This window comes from Trichogramma pretiosum, unplaced genomic scaffold (genome assembly GCF_000599845.2).
Source record: "Trichogramma pretiosum strain Unisexual culture from Peru unplaced genomic scaffold, Tpre_2.0 scaffold19, whole genome shotgun sequence".
NCBI classification, from domain to species: Eukaryota; Metazoa; Arthropoda; class Insecta; order Hymenoptera; family Trichogrammatidae; genus Trichogramma; species Trichogramma pretiosum.
Genome location: NW_019641707.1, coordinates 1,643,867 through 1,662,939, shown reverse-complemented (window position 1 = coordinate 1,662,939; position 19,073 = coordinate 1,643,867). Strand labels below are relative to the sequence as shown.

Here is a 19,073-nt window from a genome sequence, read left to right as displayed (position 1 = left end):
CTTGCAAAGTTGGCGGTGCGAAACTGCGGATTGCATTGATTTTCTTGCGGAGATGTGAAAGAACACAGATTGTTTTAAATCGGCGATGTTTCTCTTTTATTTGTAATCGAAGTGTACGCAAGAACATTTCCGCCTTTTTGCGTTTTTATATACCAATTAATGTTGACCTAAATTTTCTAAAATTTATTTTTTTTAAATAAATTTTTGAGTAATCGTATTCAGGAAATATTGATAAATCTCAAACTTTTTTCAAATTTATTTATATATTTTGCTATTATACGTATTTCAATTACATAAATTGTAGGTAAAATATTTATGTTGCACACAAATAATTTTTTTCTTCAATTCAATTTATAATTCAGGAAATAATTTTGTTTAAATGGCCTCAAGATAATATCTTTGTACAGAAATCTAATACAATTTTTTCAATTTAAAGTACAAGATTAAATTTGTAGACTATGGTATATGATTTAAATGAGATCAGACCAGTCGTATGCATTTTTTATTAATTTTTTCAACTGTATACAATTAAAAAAGAACTGTATTATAATTGGACAAATTAACGTAGGTACTAACAGCCGTACGAGAGTAGTTAGTAAAATTCGTACGCGACTCTCATTGAATTTTAACGCTTGTTTTAATTTGCCATGTGTATATAAACATTCGTCGACTCAGCAGTGAGGGAAAATTTGAACGTTTTTCATGCACATAGCCCTTTCGAGTGCGCAGTGGCTCTCTAAAGTCAGTTAGAGAATCCTTGTGACTTCTCATTATGCTTAAGGGGCGATGAAGTCGTATTTCTAGTCATCGTGCACTGCTCTGGCAGACTATCAAGCCATTCCTCAAGTAAACTCCGACACTTTGTTAAAACAGTCGAGGCGAGTGGTTATAGAGGAAAATTAAACAGTGCCTAGCTCATTTGCCTTCAAAGGCATATTCTGAACCGAACAAAATGTAAGAAATGATAAATTTGGCTAAAAGAAGGATTTTCTATAAAACAGTACAATATGATTATTTATGATTTCAACGATGAATTTTTTACGAGATCCATAAAGTTAATGACTCGGATCATATTCTTATTTTGTTTTTGATTTTTAGACGTTCTTTAATAATTTTAAATAAATATATGTAACATGTAATTAATAATGTTATTAATATTCACGATGATTTATGTCCCATATTTATTATAAATATTTCTACATTACAGTATAATAGTTACAACACTATGACAATACTACTTATGCACGTGTGCTTTATCACTGCTGAAATTTATTTTCTAAAGTAGGCGAAGACATAAGAGAAACTCTTTTTTTTTTACAGTATGCAAACATCGAATCAATTATTATGCAATATAGCTCTCTTCTATAAGTAGTGAATTTAGGAAATTATTCTATGTCAAAAGTATGTAGCATATTTATCAGAGCTTTTGCCACATTCAATCAAATGCTTCATTAATTGTCAATTTCTTCATAGGTCGCTGTCGTTTTCAGCTCTGGAACTCATATTGAGTAAAATTTATCATTCTGATGTTATATTTTGGAAGCGTTATAGCCAAACCGCCCAGTGACAAGGTCAGTCTGAGCTAAAATTAGGTCGCGAGAGCTTGACTGGCTCGCATTTTATGCTCCGACTTTTTTTGCTCTCTCATTTTCTCTTTCTTTCTCTTTTTTTCTCTCTCTCTAGCGGAGGCCATTAGCCTCTCTCGATCGCATTTTCAACTCGTTGTGTTGTTGCTTTTTGTTGTGCATCGTGCACACACTTGAAAAGTTTCCGGCATCTTCCAACCAAGATTTTTTGCGACTCAGCGCAATTTTTCATGAATTTCCGCATTTTCACAATTTCAGCGCATGTATATAAAACAAGTATTTTTCTATAATTGTATAAATAACTAAATAAAGCACCTTTATTTCTTTTTCTTCGTTACTTAAAATTGTATAATATTTGTAAAATTAATTATCAAATTTCAATTATATCAATTAGTGGGTACTGAACACTTGTTCAAGTGTCATAATTTTGGAAATATTAAATTGTTTAGAGTCAACAACCTCTCGTGTAGTGTATACGCCACATAACTAGACAAATTTAAATTAGCGTTGTCAGTCAAAATGAAAATTGGCAAAACTACACTAGAGTAACACACTAATTCGTGTCTATTAAATCGATGTAAATATTCAATAATAAATTATACATGCTTCTCACTTAATGTACTTAGCTAAAATAACGTTTTATGAAACTAATTTGTGTGCGTTTGTTCATTAACCGAGAGAAAAATTTTCCCCTTGAAGTTTTGAAAAGTTTTTCAACTTATCTTTGCAACTCATAATTTTGTTATTAGCCCATTAATCTTAAGAAAATTCATAACAATTTTTTGATTAATTTATCATACTGAGATGAAAGAATTTTTCATCTGTATAAACTTACGCTGATTTTCCTTATCCTGCCATCGATCTTGCTAGTAAGCCGTCTCAGTCGTCCGTATTCATGAGTGTACTTTCTTTCGACATCTGTCATTTCGTGCTGTTTTATTTATCATTCACTAGTTTAATAATCACGAATCCATCGTCATATTCAAAGGAACCTCATTCACCGTAGTAACGAATTATCACTTAATTTTCCACTGATTATCACGGCACACAGCTTAAAAAAATTTAATCGAGTTTACACACTTTTTCATCGACTATTTAACTAGCTGAGGTAGCAGCAGCCGAGAACCAAACGACGCGGTTTTTTTCTTTCCTGCGTCTTCGTTGGTATTGCGCGGCTCTAGTCTGTTTGGCCATTCGGAAGTCGTCGTTGCTCGTCTCTCTTTCACAATGTCAAATGCGTGCACAGATCATAAAAAGAGCATCCGCTTTGAAGATCGTAATGAAAGAAGGAGCGAGATATGACTGCAGAGGCGTCTATATAGACGCCACAAACATACACATACACACGCGCGCTCACGAGAAGCACGCGAAGTTTTAAAATTAGCCGGAACGTTCGAGGCCGCAAAAGCCTCTTTTTCTCGGCGTGCGTCTCTGTGTCTCTTATTCTCTCATTCTCGCTCTTAGCTCGCGATTACAAATCTCTTTCTCTTTCTCTAGATGTGAGCGATGCTTTGCTCGGTAACGACTCACAATAACGCATGCACGCGGTTTCCTCGCGACTATAAGCCGAGCATATCTGGTTCCAAAAATTGCTTGTACATAATACACATTATGGCTAGCCCTACCCTCTAATAACCATTACCCCACCTCCACACGCAGGCGCGCTCGTGAAAATCGAGGCTGAGAAACGAGCGACCTCTTGCATTGTGTGTGTCGCCTTTCTGTATTTTCATCCGTAGCGCAGCGAGCTTTTGTACTTCTGTGCTTGACAAAATTTCGGCTAAGAGAATATGGTGGAAGAGAGAAAGAAAGAGAGAGAACGATGCCAAGACACGTTGCGCACGACCAGCGCGACAGAGATAAATATGACATGTGGCACGTGCATCTATAAATGTTGTATACAGATCAAATGCGAGCAGAGCTTTTCCTAGTCAGCGACCTATCTCCAAGCAACTGCTACAAACACGCACTCGTATGCTATATAGATCAACTGGAGTTGTTTCAGTAGTACGAGTTTTTGTTAGCTCGTTCTCTCCCTATCGCACAGTACGAGACTCTAACTTAACGATTCGGTTTATATCCAACTTTCTCTTTCTCTCTCTCTCGCTCTCTCTCTCTCTCTCTCTCTCTCTCTCTCTCTCTATCTCTATCTCTATCTCACTTTCTCTCATCGAGTTCATAGCTTTATTAGCAATTTTTTCTGCAGCTCACAAACGAGCAACACTTGGAACTTTCTCGCTGTTCGTCGATTATCGACGATTTACCGTCTATTTTCAATTTTTTATTTACAATTTCATATTCTTTGGCCTTTATAGCGTTCAACATTTGATATTATATCTCGTAACGAGTTTGGGGATTTCATTAAAATTTATTCTCCATACGACGTGACTTCAATTCTAGTTGTACCATTTTTTGTAATTCGACATCGAAGCGTTCGCAGGATAGTTTATTATATTTCAAATACTAAGTAAATTTTTATCTTTTTTGCAGCTCTTTTTCTTCCTTCGAATGCACGACTCGACCATTCACAATTCCGAAGAAAACGTGTGCATGTACGTGCAACAAAAAAAAACACTCGAAATGAGTCAGAGCTGATTCTACTTTTTTTTTAACTACATTATACTAGAATTTATGCTCTTTGACTGTTGAGAAATTATTGATTACTTGGATATTGTTGCAATATTCAAGTGGGTCATATTCATTGGGGATTTAAAAATTTGAAATTAATTACTTGGAGATATGAAAATTTTGTTACTGTAAAGTTACTCATTGATAAGAGTGAAAAATATTAGTGCCAATAAAATGACACTTTAAAGTTGCTATCTTGAGCTACTCCTCTAAAAGTAAGTAATTTTTCAATATCATATAATTATGATCAACAAGCCGAGAATATGATGAAACGGTAGTACTTAATTATTTTCTCGCAATTCAATTTATAGTACTAATGATGCTTAAAATCACACTCATTCGTTAACGGAGGAAACCAAAGCACCATAAAAACTCTTTAAATCAAATTGAAATTTGTCAATCTTTTGGTATATACTGAATTTTTCCCTCAAAATAATACCCATGATATTTTTCACATGGAAAATCGTCAAAGCTCAAAATTGTCGCTCTTATCGCATACACAAAATACGATCGCGTATTATGCGATGCTATACTGCGCTTAGTTCATTAAACCCTGCTGCACGCGCGAGCTATTTGGACATGCTTAATAATTCATAATTTCGGTTACACATATGTGCGCGAGACCGGTGCGCATTTATTAAACTCGCGAATTCCGCGTCGGCTGGTGCAAACTCGCTCTTTATTACCTACGTGCAGAGTGAGAGAGGCCGCTGCCGTTTGAGTTGGGCTTCTTCTATTTAAATATGTCGCTTGCGGAGTTTCTGCGTATTCTCGAGCTCGTACACTCGCTTTTCTACGCAGTTGGCGTTTTTTTTCTTTATTTTAAACAACTGTACACAACGAGCACCGACGTCCGAGCAAGTAATAACAGAGATGTGCTTCGTTATATACGTAGGTGGATTATATATTATATAGCAACGCACATCTCTACTATTTTCGTCACGCAAACGTATAATGTTTGCATGACTCAAGAATGTTTTTATGTAACGTTCGAAAAATTACTCAAAGTTAATCTATATTGATTTTGGATATTTTTCAATTATGAATTAATGATTAACAATGCGCAGTGAAATTTTTGGTTGCAATCCTCAACTTCTTTTACATATAGAGACCCGTGCTACATCAAAGCTTATGCAACAATATACGAAAATCAATTAGATTTTCAATTAGCTTCCCGGGCTTATAATTGCTTCATGCTCCAATGCTAAAACCTATATGATATGCACCCTCTACCTGTGATCTCCCAAGTTTTCTTCTGATCCATCGCAAGGTTGCATATCATAGCCATTCAGGAGGATAGTGTCTCAAGAATGACTACTTTTAAAATCGATATATCCAGTTAATTCTTGAAAAGTGACTCCTAAATTACACTTGAAATAAGTTTGACATAAATGACTTATTTTGTGAGTAATTATCATGTTTATAGTTTTGAACAAATAGGTTTACCAGTTTACTAAGTCTTTGCAGTTCAAATATCTTCTATATACCGTTGTACCATTTTGTAATCACGCAAAACAAATGTGTAGCTTAATAGTCATGTTTTAATAATACTCTGTTGCGTTTCTCAGCACTTTGTATGTTTTGATACGGAGCTACAATGTTTACTCATACTATCTCAATGACATCGGGTCATGAACTTGAAGCTAACTTGCTTCAGCTTCGAACCTAATTCTAATTTTTAATAAACCTTTGATTTCAAATTGGCTCTATTTGCTAATACATAGAGCTTTCGATAGTGATCTATATATAAAACTTTAACTTGCGGTAACCCAACGAATATTCCTTAACTTGGATTTTCCACATTACATTCAGATGTAGATAAGTCTTAAAGAGATCCCGACAGAAACATTTTTTACTAAAAATCTATAATTAGTTACAATTCTCAAGTTCGCATGGGTATCAATCGTTTCCGAGGTGTATGCTCGAGTTCGGCAAGCGGATGTTTATGAGAAATAGCTGACTTTGGAACAGCTTGATAAATAGCTAGAACTGCAGGCTACCCGAAATAATGTCAAACCGATAAGCGCATATATAATTAAGAAAATGCTTCATTCAAATCGCGTGTCGCCGAATGTTGGCACGCTGAATTCTCTCTCTCTCTCTCTCGTTCGAAGTTATATCGGCTCATCATTGCTTTCATTGCCAAACACACGAATACATGCATCCACATGCAGTCACTATAGATCGTGAGGGCAATAATTTTACAAGAAAAAAAAGCTCGTTGTCTTCGTAGTCGTATTTACTTACCAAATTGATGGTGACAATCAGATCGTATTGCTGTCGCTGACCCTTCTTTTTGTTCTTGCCGGCGGTGGTCTTGACGCAGGCCGCCTTGGGCGTGACCTTGACCTGGCCTTTTTGAGCGCTGGGCTTGGTGGTGGGCTTAGTGGACGATTTAGCGCCCGGTGCTCCCTTTTGGCCACCGGTGAGCGGCGCCTTTTGGCCCGCGGTGCCTTTCTGATTCACGTGACCAGTCCCGTCGGCCGGTTTATTTCGAGCCTGTCGAAATAATACAAAAATTTATTAAACAATGATCTTGCGTGATTGTTTCGAACATTTTTCATTGATATTAATTTTAATGCATATATGCAGTCCCTATAAGCTAGTAAAAGCGCTCAATTGATTGGTATCAGAGTGAGGGAGCTTCAAAATTATTTAAGGAAAAAATTTTCCATGACGGCTTGATAGATCGATAGAGCGTTGTTAATTTGAAAATTCCATTCAGAAGCTCACTCCTTTCAAATGTTATACCTGTAACGAAACCTCATTCGCTACATATCCACCACGACCAGTTGTCACTCTATTTGTTTTGCTACAAAGAAAATCTTAATAATTCGTTTTGACTAAAAAAAAAACAGTAAATCAGACGTAACTTGATAGGGTAGTCGTTTCGCACCCTACCAAAAACTCGCACAACATCTGTTCAAAACATGCGCTCGTTAATGTCAAAAGTATTCAGAATAATTGCAGTTAAAGCGATTGTATAAGATTATATTGTTCTATTACTATAAAAATTTCAAGAGTGAAGCATTCAGGGAATCTAAGGATTATCTCGGTGATAGATTGCAAGAAAGGTCATGTAAAAAATATCTTGCTTTAATCTCGATCTCAAAATATGTAACTGCTGCACTGATACTAATTTCAAATGCTCTTCTACAACATTTTTTTAACATTTGAAAAGCGTATTTCGCACTAAGATTACTCTCTAATTCTAAAGCTATGCTGCTGCTGCTGAAAATATACTACTTTCAACATTACTGTACCTCTTTAACCGACGTCTTTTATTCATTTGAAGAGGAATTTCACATTCATGTGTAAAGTCGAGTCGGGGTCACGCGTTTTGCTCAATCAAAAGCTGTCGGTATAATTATATTTTTGTCGTGAATAAAAATCTAAGGCTCTAAAATTTCTTTCTTGATGCATTGTGGATTCAAAACATGCGCTAATATTTATTTTAATATTCATATAATTCAATTTTTATGCGGTTATATTGTACCATCCATTTCAATTTAATGTTTTTTTTTTTTTATTAATTCAGTGTAAGTTGAATGATGTCATAGGTGTGAGTGCAACGTTTTCCTCTCGAGGACTCGATCCGAACTTAAAAGTATAAATATAATGCGCGTTGCTGCACATGTACTCATACAGGGTATTAAATTTTCTAGTAATTCTCTTCTGCATAAGAGCTAATTGATGGTCAAAACGATAAATAGCCACAATAGATATTGTCCATGAACAATGCTCTTGCACACATTCGTTGTGATACTAAAATACGCTGTACACAAAATGCAGGGCAAGCGTATCATAAAACATATTTAATTATTTCAAGCTGTTGAAAAAATTTTAAATTTAATGCAGATTTACTGTAAAATCAGGCTTTAAAGAATTATCGTAGCCGAAAAAAAATGTTATGTAAGATACTTTTATATAAATTTTATCGTTAAATATTTGTTCGAATTGATACAAACTACGACTAACTTCAAGTAGTTTAAAAAGAAAAAGAAAGTCGCGAAAATACCGAGATCGACATTGATCTTTACGAACTCGTGAGAGTAAGAAGTAAATTTTGATTTCGTTCCGTTGTTGTTTTTCTCTAACTGTTCAACCTAGAATCAAATTTATAAACTAAAAAAAGTGTCTCGAAAATTAATATTTGTAAATAATACAAAATATTGATCGATCGGCAAATCCACGATCTATCCTTGCTTTTATAGCGAGTTGTAGATTCTCTACAAATCGAGAATCTTTGTAAGTATTTGTTTTTTCACGCGTTTTCTTTTTAAATTAAAATTCATTTACCATTTGTTTATCATGTTATATTTATATGTAAAATTATGAGTTTTTATCTAAATTAAATTTTGGGTTTTTTATGCCTCTGAGCTTCTTCCTAAATACAAAAAAATTGTTGTTATTTTTGTTCATCATATTTACGTGTATATACCTTGAACTTGGTTATCATGTCATCTCAGACATGATAACTTATTACACTTCAATTTAATATTGCTATGCTAATTGATTAATTATTTTACACACTTGCAAAAAAATGTATAAAAATAAAATTATATACGTTATTTTTAATGCAAGAAAAAACAGAGATTTAATTCTATAATCAAATATCATAAATAATAATAATAAGAATAATAATAATAATAAATCAATTTAAATAATATTTAATAACTGGATTAATTTCTATGTTAATATTACAAAAAAATTATAAAATTTCGATTAATTAAATCAAATCTCTAACATTAGATGGTGAGTACCACTATCTGTGATTCTGCAAGTGGCAAAGTAAAAAAAAAATTGTATAAATAAGCGTTTATCATATAAAATTTATATTATCTCGTTGAAATGGCTTTTGAATGAAAGATCTATGATTTTCATACATTGAGAAATAGTATGATTATATGGTAGGAAAAATGTATAGTCTGTGCCTTGCCAAAAATGTCGAATAACTCAATTAAGTATAAGGACATACATAATATGATTTATAGTAGCCAGGAAAAATTTCGTGAATTTGGTTATTCATTTTATGTCTTACAACAATTTTTAAGGACTTAATATGATAATTTTTATGAATAATGTGTCATTACATACATTTACTGCGTCGCTGTACGGAATATTTGATTTTGTTTCAGCATAATTTTTTTCAAGTTGCGCATAATAAATAACCTTTTTCCAATAACACGTCGAAAGAAAATAAAAAAATTTATTTCGCTCGCACGCAGAACGCAATCTATTCATCAATATTCTGTGGCACGAGGTAAGCGCGCGTGGCTTTTGCAGGATCAAAATAAGCGTTGGAAAAATGAAAATCGAGTCACCTGTGAGCTTTACGGCTTTCTCTCTCTCTCTCTCTCTCTCTCTATCTCTTCCTCGTTGAATTGTTATATGAAACTGGATACAAGCGCGTACGTAGATCGCGAGAGCTCGAGACGTGAACCACCGTGGAATCATGACGTAATACACGTGCGTGCATGTAAATACGTACGTATAATGTGAAATACAAGCCAAATATATGTGTATGTATTCGGTCTCCTGTCGAGTTGATTTTGCCGCATTCTAGGGCGAGACAGGTACACATGTATAACACGGGCTTCGTCGAGTGCAACCTCATCTCGCGGTCCTGCTTGGGATATGGTTTTCCAATTTAAAGTTAGTCGAGAGTTGGGAGTTTGTGCACGCTGTGTGCGTGTCTATGTGTATGTCTGAAGTCTGTGTGTGTGTATATGACAAGTTCCATAAATCGAACGCCACGTCGTTATCCCCGAGAGATCGTTTCTGCAGATACATTTGGAGCAAATAAAGCGAGGGAACGCGTGCGAATCTCTACCGCAGATAGCTCTTGTGCACGTTGCCTTGCCCTCTGCATTAATCAAATCGAGCGGAGTCTAGTGCGTAGATTATACAAAAACAAATAGGCGTCGGGAAATCGATAGAGACGACAAAAATAACAGGAGAATCGAAGGAAGGGGCTGGAAAATTAAAGCTCGCGTGTCTGCGCGCTTGAGATATCGGGATGACGCGTATGATTTGTCTGTTGTAAGCGTTCTTGAAACTGCAAACTCCAATATTTGATCGTTATTTCAAAATAAACGTTAAATTAAAAAACTCATTTTTTAATCAATACGATGAAATTTCTAATAGTAATAATTTCGATAATAATGCAACAATATTAATAAAACTTTATAATAATAATCTTTCTACTTTATAAGTTTCGTTATGAGAAAGAAAAACAAAGAATTTCAAACGCCTTTTCACTTCATCAATTATTCATAACATTTACAGCTGTCAAAAATAAAAATAAACTCGTTGATTTTTCCAGACAATCTTACTCAAAGCTATTTCGTAAATTTTATCCGGTAGTAGGGAGAGATTTCATAACTCATAAAGATGAAAATAATTCCGAATGAATTTGACAGTTCTACTCTTTATATATCATCGTCGAGCGTAATATAATTTAGAATTTCTACGAAAATAATACCTTCAATATCGATTGCAGTGTAAGTTCACTGGCATGCATTTCCAGATATAGATACGTACTGCACAGAAAAACATTGGAAGATTTGTTGTTTGAATTCGCGGATATCAAAGTTCTGAATAGCCACAACCCGAGGGGAATTACAAACACAATACGAACACGCGTTAAAAATTTTCAAATGCTCGGCTTGTCGAATCCAGAGTTTGATAATCGCTCTCGTGCCACTCTCGTATATAATTTCATCCAAGACCAGTGCCGCGTGATTGTTCTAATTGGTTCAGGTGTCCCCAAGCTTTAATTAAGTTTGGACCAGTGGCTAGCAATTTTCCAGACTCTCTCACTGTATTGCTCTCTCATCTCTCGTTTTTTCAATCGTTACATCTTTATTTTTTTTACTGTATATATTAAATAACATAGTAGTAAGTATATTCAAAGTTCACTCGACTGAGATTTTTTGATAAATGATTTGTTAAAATGAATCCAATAATTTTTTTTTCTGTACGATTGACTCCTTGGGCAATTAATGATCAATTCGTTCAATTGGTCATCTGCTTTTGCATTCTTGCCACTTGAAAAATGCCGAATAGTCATGGTGCCAAGAGGTATGGATGTCGTTAATTAGCGTAGTTTTTAGAACGAAGAATGGACACTTTATGCCTTTTCGTAAGTACACGCATACACGCACAATGCCATAATTTAGGATTATAATGCCTGGGTGGCCGATGTAACTTTTTGTACTTATACACATATATAGCCAAAGGTACTTTGTGCCCCTGGGGTACTAGTGGATGAGTACGAGCCAAGCTGGTAAAACGATGGTCGCCTCTCTCGGGAGGTACAGTTTCCGAGCTTTTACGACTGCTGGCCTGGCGTGTACTACAAGCACGATTTAAAGCTATGCAGAAGTAGTATTTGTAGCAGAAAGCTGGTTTCGGTAGGCACGTAGTGGACAAGGAGAATGGTTTTACATGAATAATTGCCAGTTTCGATCTACGAATGAGGTTTGATGCTTTTCAACCTTACTCATCAGAAAACATGCATTTGATGCTTAGTTTATGGAAAATCATACCTTCACAAGAGTTTATAGCGTGAAAAATATAGTGGCTTTTATTTTCATATAGATGGTAGAAATAATTGATGATTAAAAATTTGATTCAATTATAACAATACAAATTTTTACGCTTTCCAGTGAGGAACGTGTCAAGTTAGGTTTTCGCTGTTATAGAAACCTTAAATTAAATGCAGATTCAACGCTACCGAGTACTGATATGTTTTTTCTATGAACTGTACAAAATTCATGAAAACAAAATCATATGGGTGGTTTTTAACGAAAGATGAACAAAAAGTATTTTATTCTATTTGAAAATTTAAGCACTTCGATTAAAAATTTACTTTTTGCTTTCATGTAAAATTCAGAATTGATTCGTGAATTAAAATCATTAAAATCAAAAATCAAAATTGGTAGCAAAGTAAAAATAATTTCGTATAAAGCATGGTTTTAGATTGAAAAAAAAATGAACGAAACATTAATTGCAGCGAACATCTGAAAATTTCTCTAATCTAACATGTACATCTAACATCTTCGACATGTGCTTTCATGAATTTGCACTAAAATAATATCATATGAATACATATTTTCATTTCACAAAACTTATAGTGCACATATTATGCGTACGAAAAAATTTTCCACTGTATGCGTCGTACAAGAAGCGGTCGCAGTGCCATGGAAAGCAGTAATATCATAACCAGCTAGCCTTGCTGCTGGAAGAGACGCAAGAGCTTTTAAATAGCTATGCCACGCGATGCGTCGTTATTCCGGTGCAATGCGCGCGCGAAAAGAGAGAGAGAGAGGAAGAGAGTGAGAGAGGGAGAGACTCGTCACATGGACCGACACCCCCGCACGTAAGCACACATTCTTTCGTGTTATGTGTTTTGGCCTACTGTTATGTAAAATTTTGCTGCCGTGACTCGCTCATTTACAAGCAAAATTATTTCGAAGATGAGGAAGAATAACGAGTTGTTGAACTCTGCGAGATGTTTGCATTGAAAAATATTAATACTGTATACTCAATGAAAAGATCGTGCTGCACGTTCATGTGTACTCTTCCAGTTTACACTTTAAAAACTTTTGATCTCATAAATTATATTACCCCATATCAACTTTGCATCAAGCAACAACGAATGTCACAGTATTGAAATTAAGGACTTATCCTACGCAAATTATCTAATGAGCGTGGGAGTTGATATTTTTGTTTTTCAGCAATAAAAATAATTAGAGCCAGGCTAGTCAAACATACAGAATTTTATAGTGAGTTTCGGTCGAGTAAAAATATTTTTGGTCACATCGTTCGCGTTGGAATACTCGTCACACGGACGGACGTTTCTATTTTTCCTTGTGCTCGCGTGAGCTTTTTCGTAATGCACGCAAGCCACAGATACGATTCAACGTAAAATTGGTCGGGCTTTACGAGCGCCGCTCAAAGAAGCAAAAATCTTTTTCCCGAAAAATATACGCTCTCGCGTGAGAACGACAACATTATAGTGGTGGTGCGGCTGCGGCAAGTCAAGAGTTGCAAGTCTAAACGTTAGTGTATAGTACTATTGGTAGTAGGAGGTGGAGAAGAAGAAGGAGAAGTCGCGGTGTTGCGGAATATTATTCATATAACACTGACTGGAGGTTATAAAAGTTATCCCAACAAACGAAGATCGCTTCAGTGCGGGTGTGTAAAGTTACCAACACCATAGTCGGAAGTCCGGCTGTTAAGAGTAAACGTGCATACTGTTTGCAATAATCCTGAATAATAATGGTTAGTGTTATACATTTTATGTTGTTTTTTTTGGTGCCTGTGTTCATTGAGTGATGGTTAATTTCGTTAAGCAAAGGATCTATTTCTTTGAGTGGGAAGAAATTCCAACTGTTAATTTTTTTTCAAAACGTTTATAAATTATCATCAACTTATGTAATAGTAATTGTTATAATTTATTCATTTGCATCGTATTATAAAAATATGAAAGGCCCTTATAATTAATTAAAATTTTTTTTACAGGATGAAGAACAAGTTCAAAGTTAGTATGATATCAAATACGTTTTAGTAAAACAACATTTCAAAAATGGAAAACTGTAATACTAATACATTTTTAACTATAACATGCAGTGCTGAGGCGAGCATTCTCGATGTTCGATTCAACCAAATCGGGTCGGATTGAAAAGGAAAAAGTTCGAACGATTTTGAACACTCTTGGGCATACTTTTGATGACCATGAACTCGATATCATGTTGAAAGCAGAAGACACCGATGGTAAGTTCATCGATGATCCTAATTTTTAAACTTTTCAAACCTCGCTTAATAATAATTCAGAAGCTTAAACTTTTTTCGAGGGAAAAAATTTGAAAAATAATGAAATATTAGTTAGCTTGAGAGAAATATTCAACCTAGTTTTAGAGAATGAGCTGTATAATCGTTACAAGGCACGATTGTCGATGAATTTAAAAGTATAGTCGCTTGAAATTTCGTCTGTTCGTCAGTGGACACGGTAAATGTTTCATCGATTCCAAATAAATGACGCGCCGTCGACGGATAAACTATAGAAATTCAGGTCGATAAAAAGTGGGATTTTTTTCTCAATAACTTACGTAAAAAATTCAATAAATATATATAAACAACAATTTCTCGTGAAAGTATCTGCGAAAAATCATTTCAATGTTTACTCGAAATTCATGATAAGAAAAACTTTCCTCGGCAATTGAAAACAGACAATAGACGTAAAACGTCCGTCATCACAAAGTACTTTGGGGAGAAAAACAATATCGTAAACGTTAATGTTGCAAGCTCAAAGTGTCTACATATATCTATAAAAGAATGTATAAGGTGTGCGGTATAAAGCGACTTATACTGTAGCCGCAGCTGGTCTCTCTCTCTCTCTCTCTCTCTCTCTCTCTCTCTCTCTATCTCTCGTTCTCTCTCGGCAAACTGTTTTTCTGCATCAGCTGCGTCGCAATGAGAAGCTTTTTCATTCGAGGCTTTACGCAAGCCGATTCGCCTAAAACGACTCTCGAGGTCCGCGATTATAATCCTCGACGAACCTCGGCAGTTCCTAAATGCGTCTAACGCGTTATATGCGGGCGGCACACGGAGCTTTTACAACGAACTTTCGCAACGATTAAAATTTAGCCGGAGCCGCTGAGACTGTCTCGGGAGTATTTTGTCTCGAGAATGCACACGATGATGTTAATAAATACAAGTTGAGTCTTGAATCTATTTTCTCTCTCTCTTGTTATACTTACGAGAGAGTTTACAACGGTTGTCATCAGCATAATGCGGACGCGACAACTCGTCAAAATAGACTCCTCATGTCTAAAACATTTGATGAAAACAAGCTTGATGAGTCTATTTAAAATATCAAGGCCTTTTCGGTAAACAATCTGAATATTTATTGTGATTCGAGCAGAAATCTATAAATTCAATAAAGCTAATCAGCAGAGATGCTTTTCCAATAGCCTTGATAATTTTAATAGACTTTGCTAAGGTATTGTCAGCCGTTGTTTTGCTTTCGCAACACCAACAGTTCCATCTCGTATTATAGTTTCTATTCGACTCGGTTCGATTTATATTCGAATATGGATAAGGAATCAGCCGAGACGACGTTCAGTATTGATAGTCTTTGTGCAGATAAGCTTGTACAGTGTCACGCGAGCGAGAAATGTCATTGTCGGCGTCGAGTTAGTCTTAAAATGGATCGGTGGCTCAAGCTAAAATTTGAGGCAATATTGGAGAAGCCAATAAATTCAAGGAAAGAAAATTGCATTTTCTTAAAACATTTTCAGGTTCGGGCGTATTGAACTTTGACTCTTTCTTCCGTGTGGCGAGCCACTTTCAGGAGGAAGATGCTGAGGCTCTGCAAAAGGAACTCAAGGAAGCTTTCCGTCTGTACGATAAGGACGAGAAAGGTTACATACCAACCAGTTGCTTGAGAGAAATTTTACACGCGCTTGACGATCAGATAACGCCAGATCAGCTGGACGGCATGATTGCCGAAATCGACACCGACGGTTCTGGCACTGTTGATTTTGACGGTAATGGTTTATTTTTTAGTATACTCTTTTCGATCTCTTTTTTTCTGAGTAATTACAATTCACATACTCATTCGGAAGTCGATTCACGGTAATGCTTGTAATGTAACCCTTCGCGCGACGTTAATACAAACGAAGGACCATGAAAAGCTTTGATGAAAGCTAGAATCTCCAAGTTTTTTCGAAATTGATCTTTGAAAAGAGAAAAACATCTATATAAATATAGATATCTACATAAAAGAAAAAACATCTATATAGATATCTCTACTAAGTAGGTCAAAAGTTTGCGTATTCAAGAGGAGTTTCTGACTCATGAATATAAAAAATGACGATTTTTTCCTTCAAGTTAACTCCAAAGCTTGGATCATATATGCCACCGTTCGAATTTTTTGCGAATCTTATGTCAAATCGATGTAAAGAAGTGAAAAATCGAAGCATCTTTGGATGCAGAATATTACCCAGATGAAAACGCTGAGGCATAATTTCTATTTAAAATTTTCTTTTCAATCGAATTTACATTTAACGTTTTTTTCTATAAAGATACCCTGAGTAGGATTGCTCGATAGATTAGTGTTGCGAAGCGCAAAGAAATGAAAAGGCAGCTGCAACGAAGAAGTCAGTGTATCGAGCAAAGAATTACGAGGATTAAACCTTTTTCAGTGGATAGCTAAGTCCAAGTACTACTAGATATTTAATTCTTAATTCGCATTGAAGCTGCCTCTATTTATATATAACATATATCGATTTCAAGGCATCAATCTGCTTTTAAAATAAAAGATAAAAAAGACTTTTCGCTGCTCTCGATATAATATCGTTGAAAATACTCATTTCGAAGGCTTTGATGCATAGTCTAGCGGATATTTGACCCATTTGATCATTCCATATGCCGATTTAGGTAAAAAAGCTTCGATACCTTAGAGTACTTTTCGATCGAAAACTAGAAAAAAAGAGAACTTTGAAGATCACTTGTATTGTAACGTTTGTTTAATAATTGTTTTCTTTACTTACAGAATTCATGGAAATGATGACTGGTGATTAAAATTTCGAAAAGTGTAATCTTAATTCAATGATTTTTAAGCTCAAGTTTCGCAAAATCTTGAAAAAATAGTTACAATGTTAGTAACACGCTTTATAAAATGCAAATGTAATGCTTTGTATTTAATTGAAAGAAAGTGCATCCAAGGTAACGATACTCTTTTCTACCTTTAGTTCTGTGAATATTTTTGGACTATAATAATAAATGTACATAATAACTGCAAAAGGTGCTCAACTCATTTATTTTGTAAGTATAAGGAGACCTTCTCACCTTTGGGTCACGGATCTTTACCAACATTTTTTTGGGTTCTCCAGGAACCTAATAATAAAGCACCCTATGCTTAGTTTAATGAATGGGACTCAGGGCCCTTTTTAAAAGGGGTTTTCTATTTTATTTAAATATCTTTGAGATTTTCTATATCAAGATTGGAGCTCTTAAATGAAAAAATGCACCGATCAAAAGTTTTGAAATGTTTTAAAGAATCTGTCTGAATTTTTTCAGAATTTTTCAAATCGTCCATTACCATTTTTTAGAGGTTTCTGAATTTCGCAAGAAAAGCATCAAATTAGGGTCTCTGAAAAAGGGTAATGGACGATTTGAAAAATTCTGAAAAAATTCAGACAGATTCTTTAAAAAATTTCAAAACTTCTGATCGGTGCATTTTTTCATATAAGTGCTGCAATCTTGATATAGAAAATCTCAAAGATATTTAAATAAAATAGAAAACCCTTTTTGAAATGGGCCCTAAGGCCTATTCAATAAAACTAAGCATAGGGAGCTTTATTATTAGGTTCCTGGAGACCCCAAAAAATTTTAGTAAAGATCCGTGACTCAAAGGTGAGAAGGTCTCCTTGTTAGTATACTTTGCTAACTTGTCGAAACGTAAAACTTATCCAAGAAGATTTGTTAAAATAGGAACATAATTTTCCGCTGCAAATATAACAATATAATTGCAAAATTTTAGCATTAAAACTTATCTAGTAAACATTATTAAGTTATTCATATTATACAATTATTTGATATAGCTTGAGCATATATCATAAAGGTATCGAAAATCAAGTCATTCGAATACAATTAAAATTGCCTGAGGAGGTAGTTATAACCTAGTAATTGAGTGATGAAAGGACGATATAATAAACAAGTAGATGTACAACAGCAGTCTTTTGTATGACTCAATTTCTACATAAACTATGCAATTTCAAAGTAGAATGTATGTGTAATTAAATCGTTTAAATTATTTCACTAAAATTATTTTGGTAGTTATATATATTTTAAACATATGAGTTTATATTTGTAAAGTAGTATAATGCATGGAAGAATATTGTAATAGTAAACAAAATTAGTTTACTGCTTTTTAGTTGCATAATTATTAGCCAACTAAATTGAAATAATACCAGTTCAAAATATTACATGATTTTCAGAGAGTTTGATAAAATCTGAAACGGAGTTGTAATGTTTGTTGGTCATTATTAGTATAATTCAGCCGATTAGAAAATATTTATGACACCGACGTAAAGCTGAAGTTTAAAAGCTCGAGATTTAGATGCAGTATATGTTCCGCACTACTCGAAACTAGTGAAGAAGTGTGTGTCCGGAGATAGAGGAAGCGGAGAAAACATATATCCGTTTGAGATGAACTAGCTTGACCTGAAGTCTTAACTTTAACGCATAAATACACACGTACCTATGTGGTATTATCCTCACTGTATAGGTATCGTATACAAGAAATACCTGCGCTACGCTACCCGAGATTATAAGACAAGACCGCGAATGGAGCCTAGTTAGAACTGCTTAGCGTAAAATAAGAGCCGCAAACCTTACACATAGCTGCTCTACCTTATAATCTTCAATCGAGAATCTAAAGCGATTTCAATAGACTTGACTGTAGTAGTCGGTTTGAAAGAATTTTTCTAATACTTGTATCGATTGCTTTGAGTAGCCAGGCTACATCGAATATACTCGTTCTAAGTTTTGGTGAGCTGTACAGGAGCTTTGCGCGTAAAACAAGATTTAGCTCGTTATACACACGCGCGTTTGACGGCTATTTCATCTCTTGGAATAACACCTATAAAGTTCGAGTTTTCTGTATCTGAAATATTTTTAAAATAAACATTACAGTTGAAGTAGCTAATGGCGGTATTTCAGTTGAAAAGTGAATAAAATTTGGAAAAAAGTTCGCCTCTACATTGTAGTTTAATATTAGTTAAAATGTCGTTTCTTTATTCTCAACGTAATAGTCGCGTTCGTATTAATACTTTTAAAATTGTACGG

General features: G+C 34.7%; 2 protein-coding genes across 6 annotated transcripts in view; one reads left to right on the top strand and one right to left on the bottom strand.

Annotated features, from left to right (window-relative positions):
* LOC106650908 (neo-calmodulin-like) overlaps positions 1-19,073 on the bottom strand; it is a 68,352-nt gene that overhangs the window by 10,843 nt on the left and 38,436 nt on the right. For 4 of the 5 annotated variants that reach the window (XM_014369172.2, XM_023463086.1, XM_014369169.2 and 1 more), the window contains one exon: positions 6,462-6,713. In XM_014369172.2, coding sequence (XP_014224658.1) covers positions 6,462-6,713 — 252 coding nt within the window. Of the gene's footprint in view, positions 1-2,421; positions 3,127-6,461; positions 6,714-19,073 lie in introns of those variants that run through there. The other variant, XM_014369175.2, reaches the window with a different exon arrangement.
* On the top strand, positions 13,212-17,027 carry LOC106650910 (troponin C-like). The gene is made up of 5 exons (XM_014369176.2): positions 13,212-13,502; positions 13,743-13,761; positions 13,851-13,994; positions 15,521-15,769; positions 16,777-17,027. Exons 1-5 carry the CDS (start codon positions 13,500-13,502, stop codon positions 16,803-16,805), a joined length of 444 nt encoding a protein of 147 aa, XP_014224662.1. The 5' UTR covers positions 13,212-13,499; the 3' UTR covers positions 16,806-17,027.

Bases quoted from the DNA above. Each gene is read 5' to 3' on its own strand.
- LOC106650910 (XM_014369176.2), top strand. The intron at 13,995-15,520 runs GTAAGTTCATCG...AAACATTTTCAG, and splicing joins GAAAGCAGAAGACACCGATG to GTTCGGGCGTATTGAACTTT. The intron at 15,770-16,776 runs GTAATGGTTTAT...CTTTACTTACAG, and splicing joins TGGCACTGTTGATTTTGACG to AATTCATGGAAATGATGACT.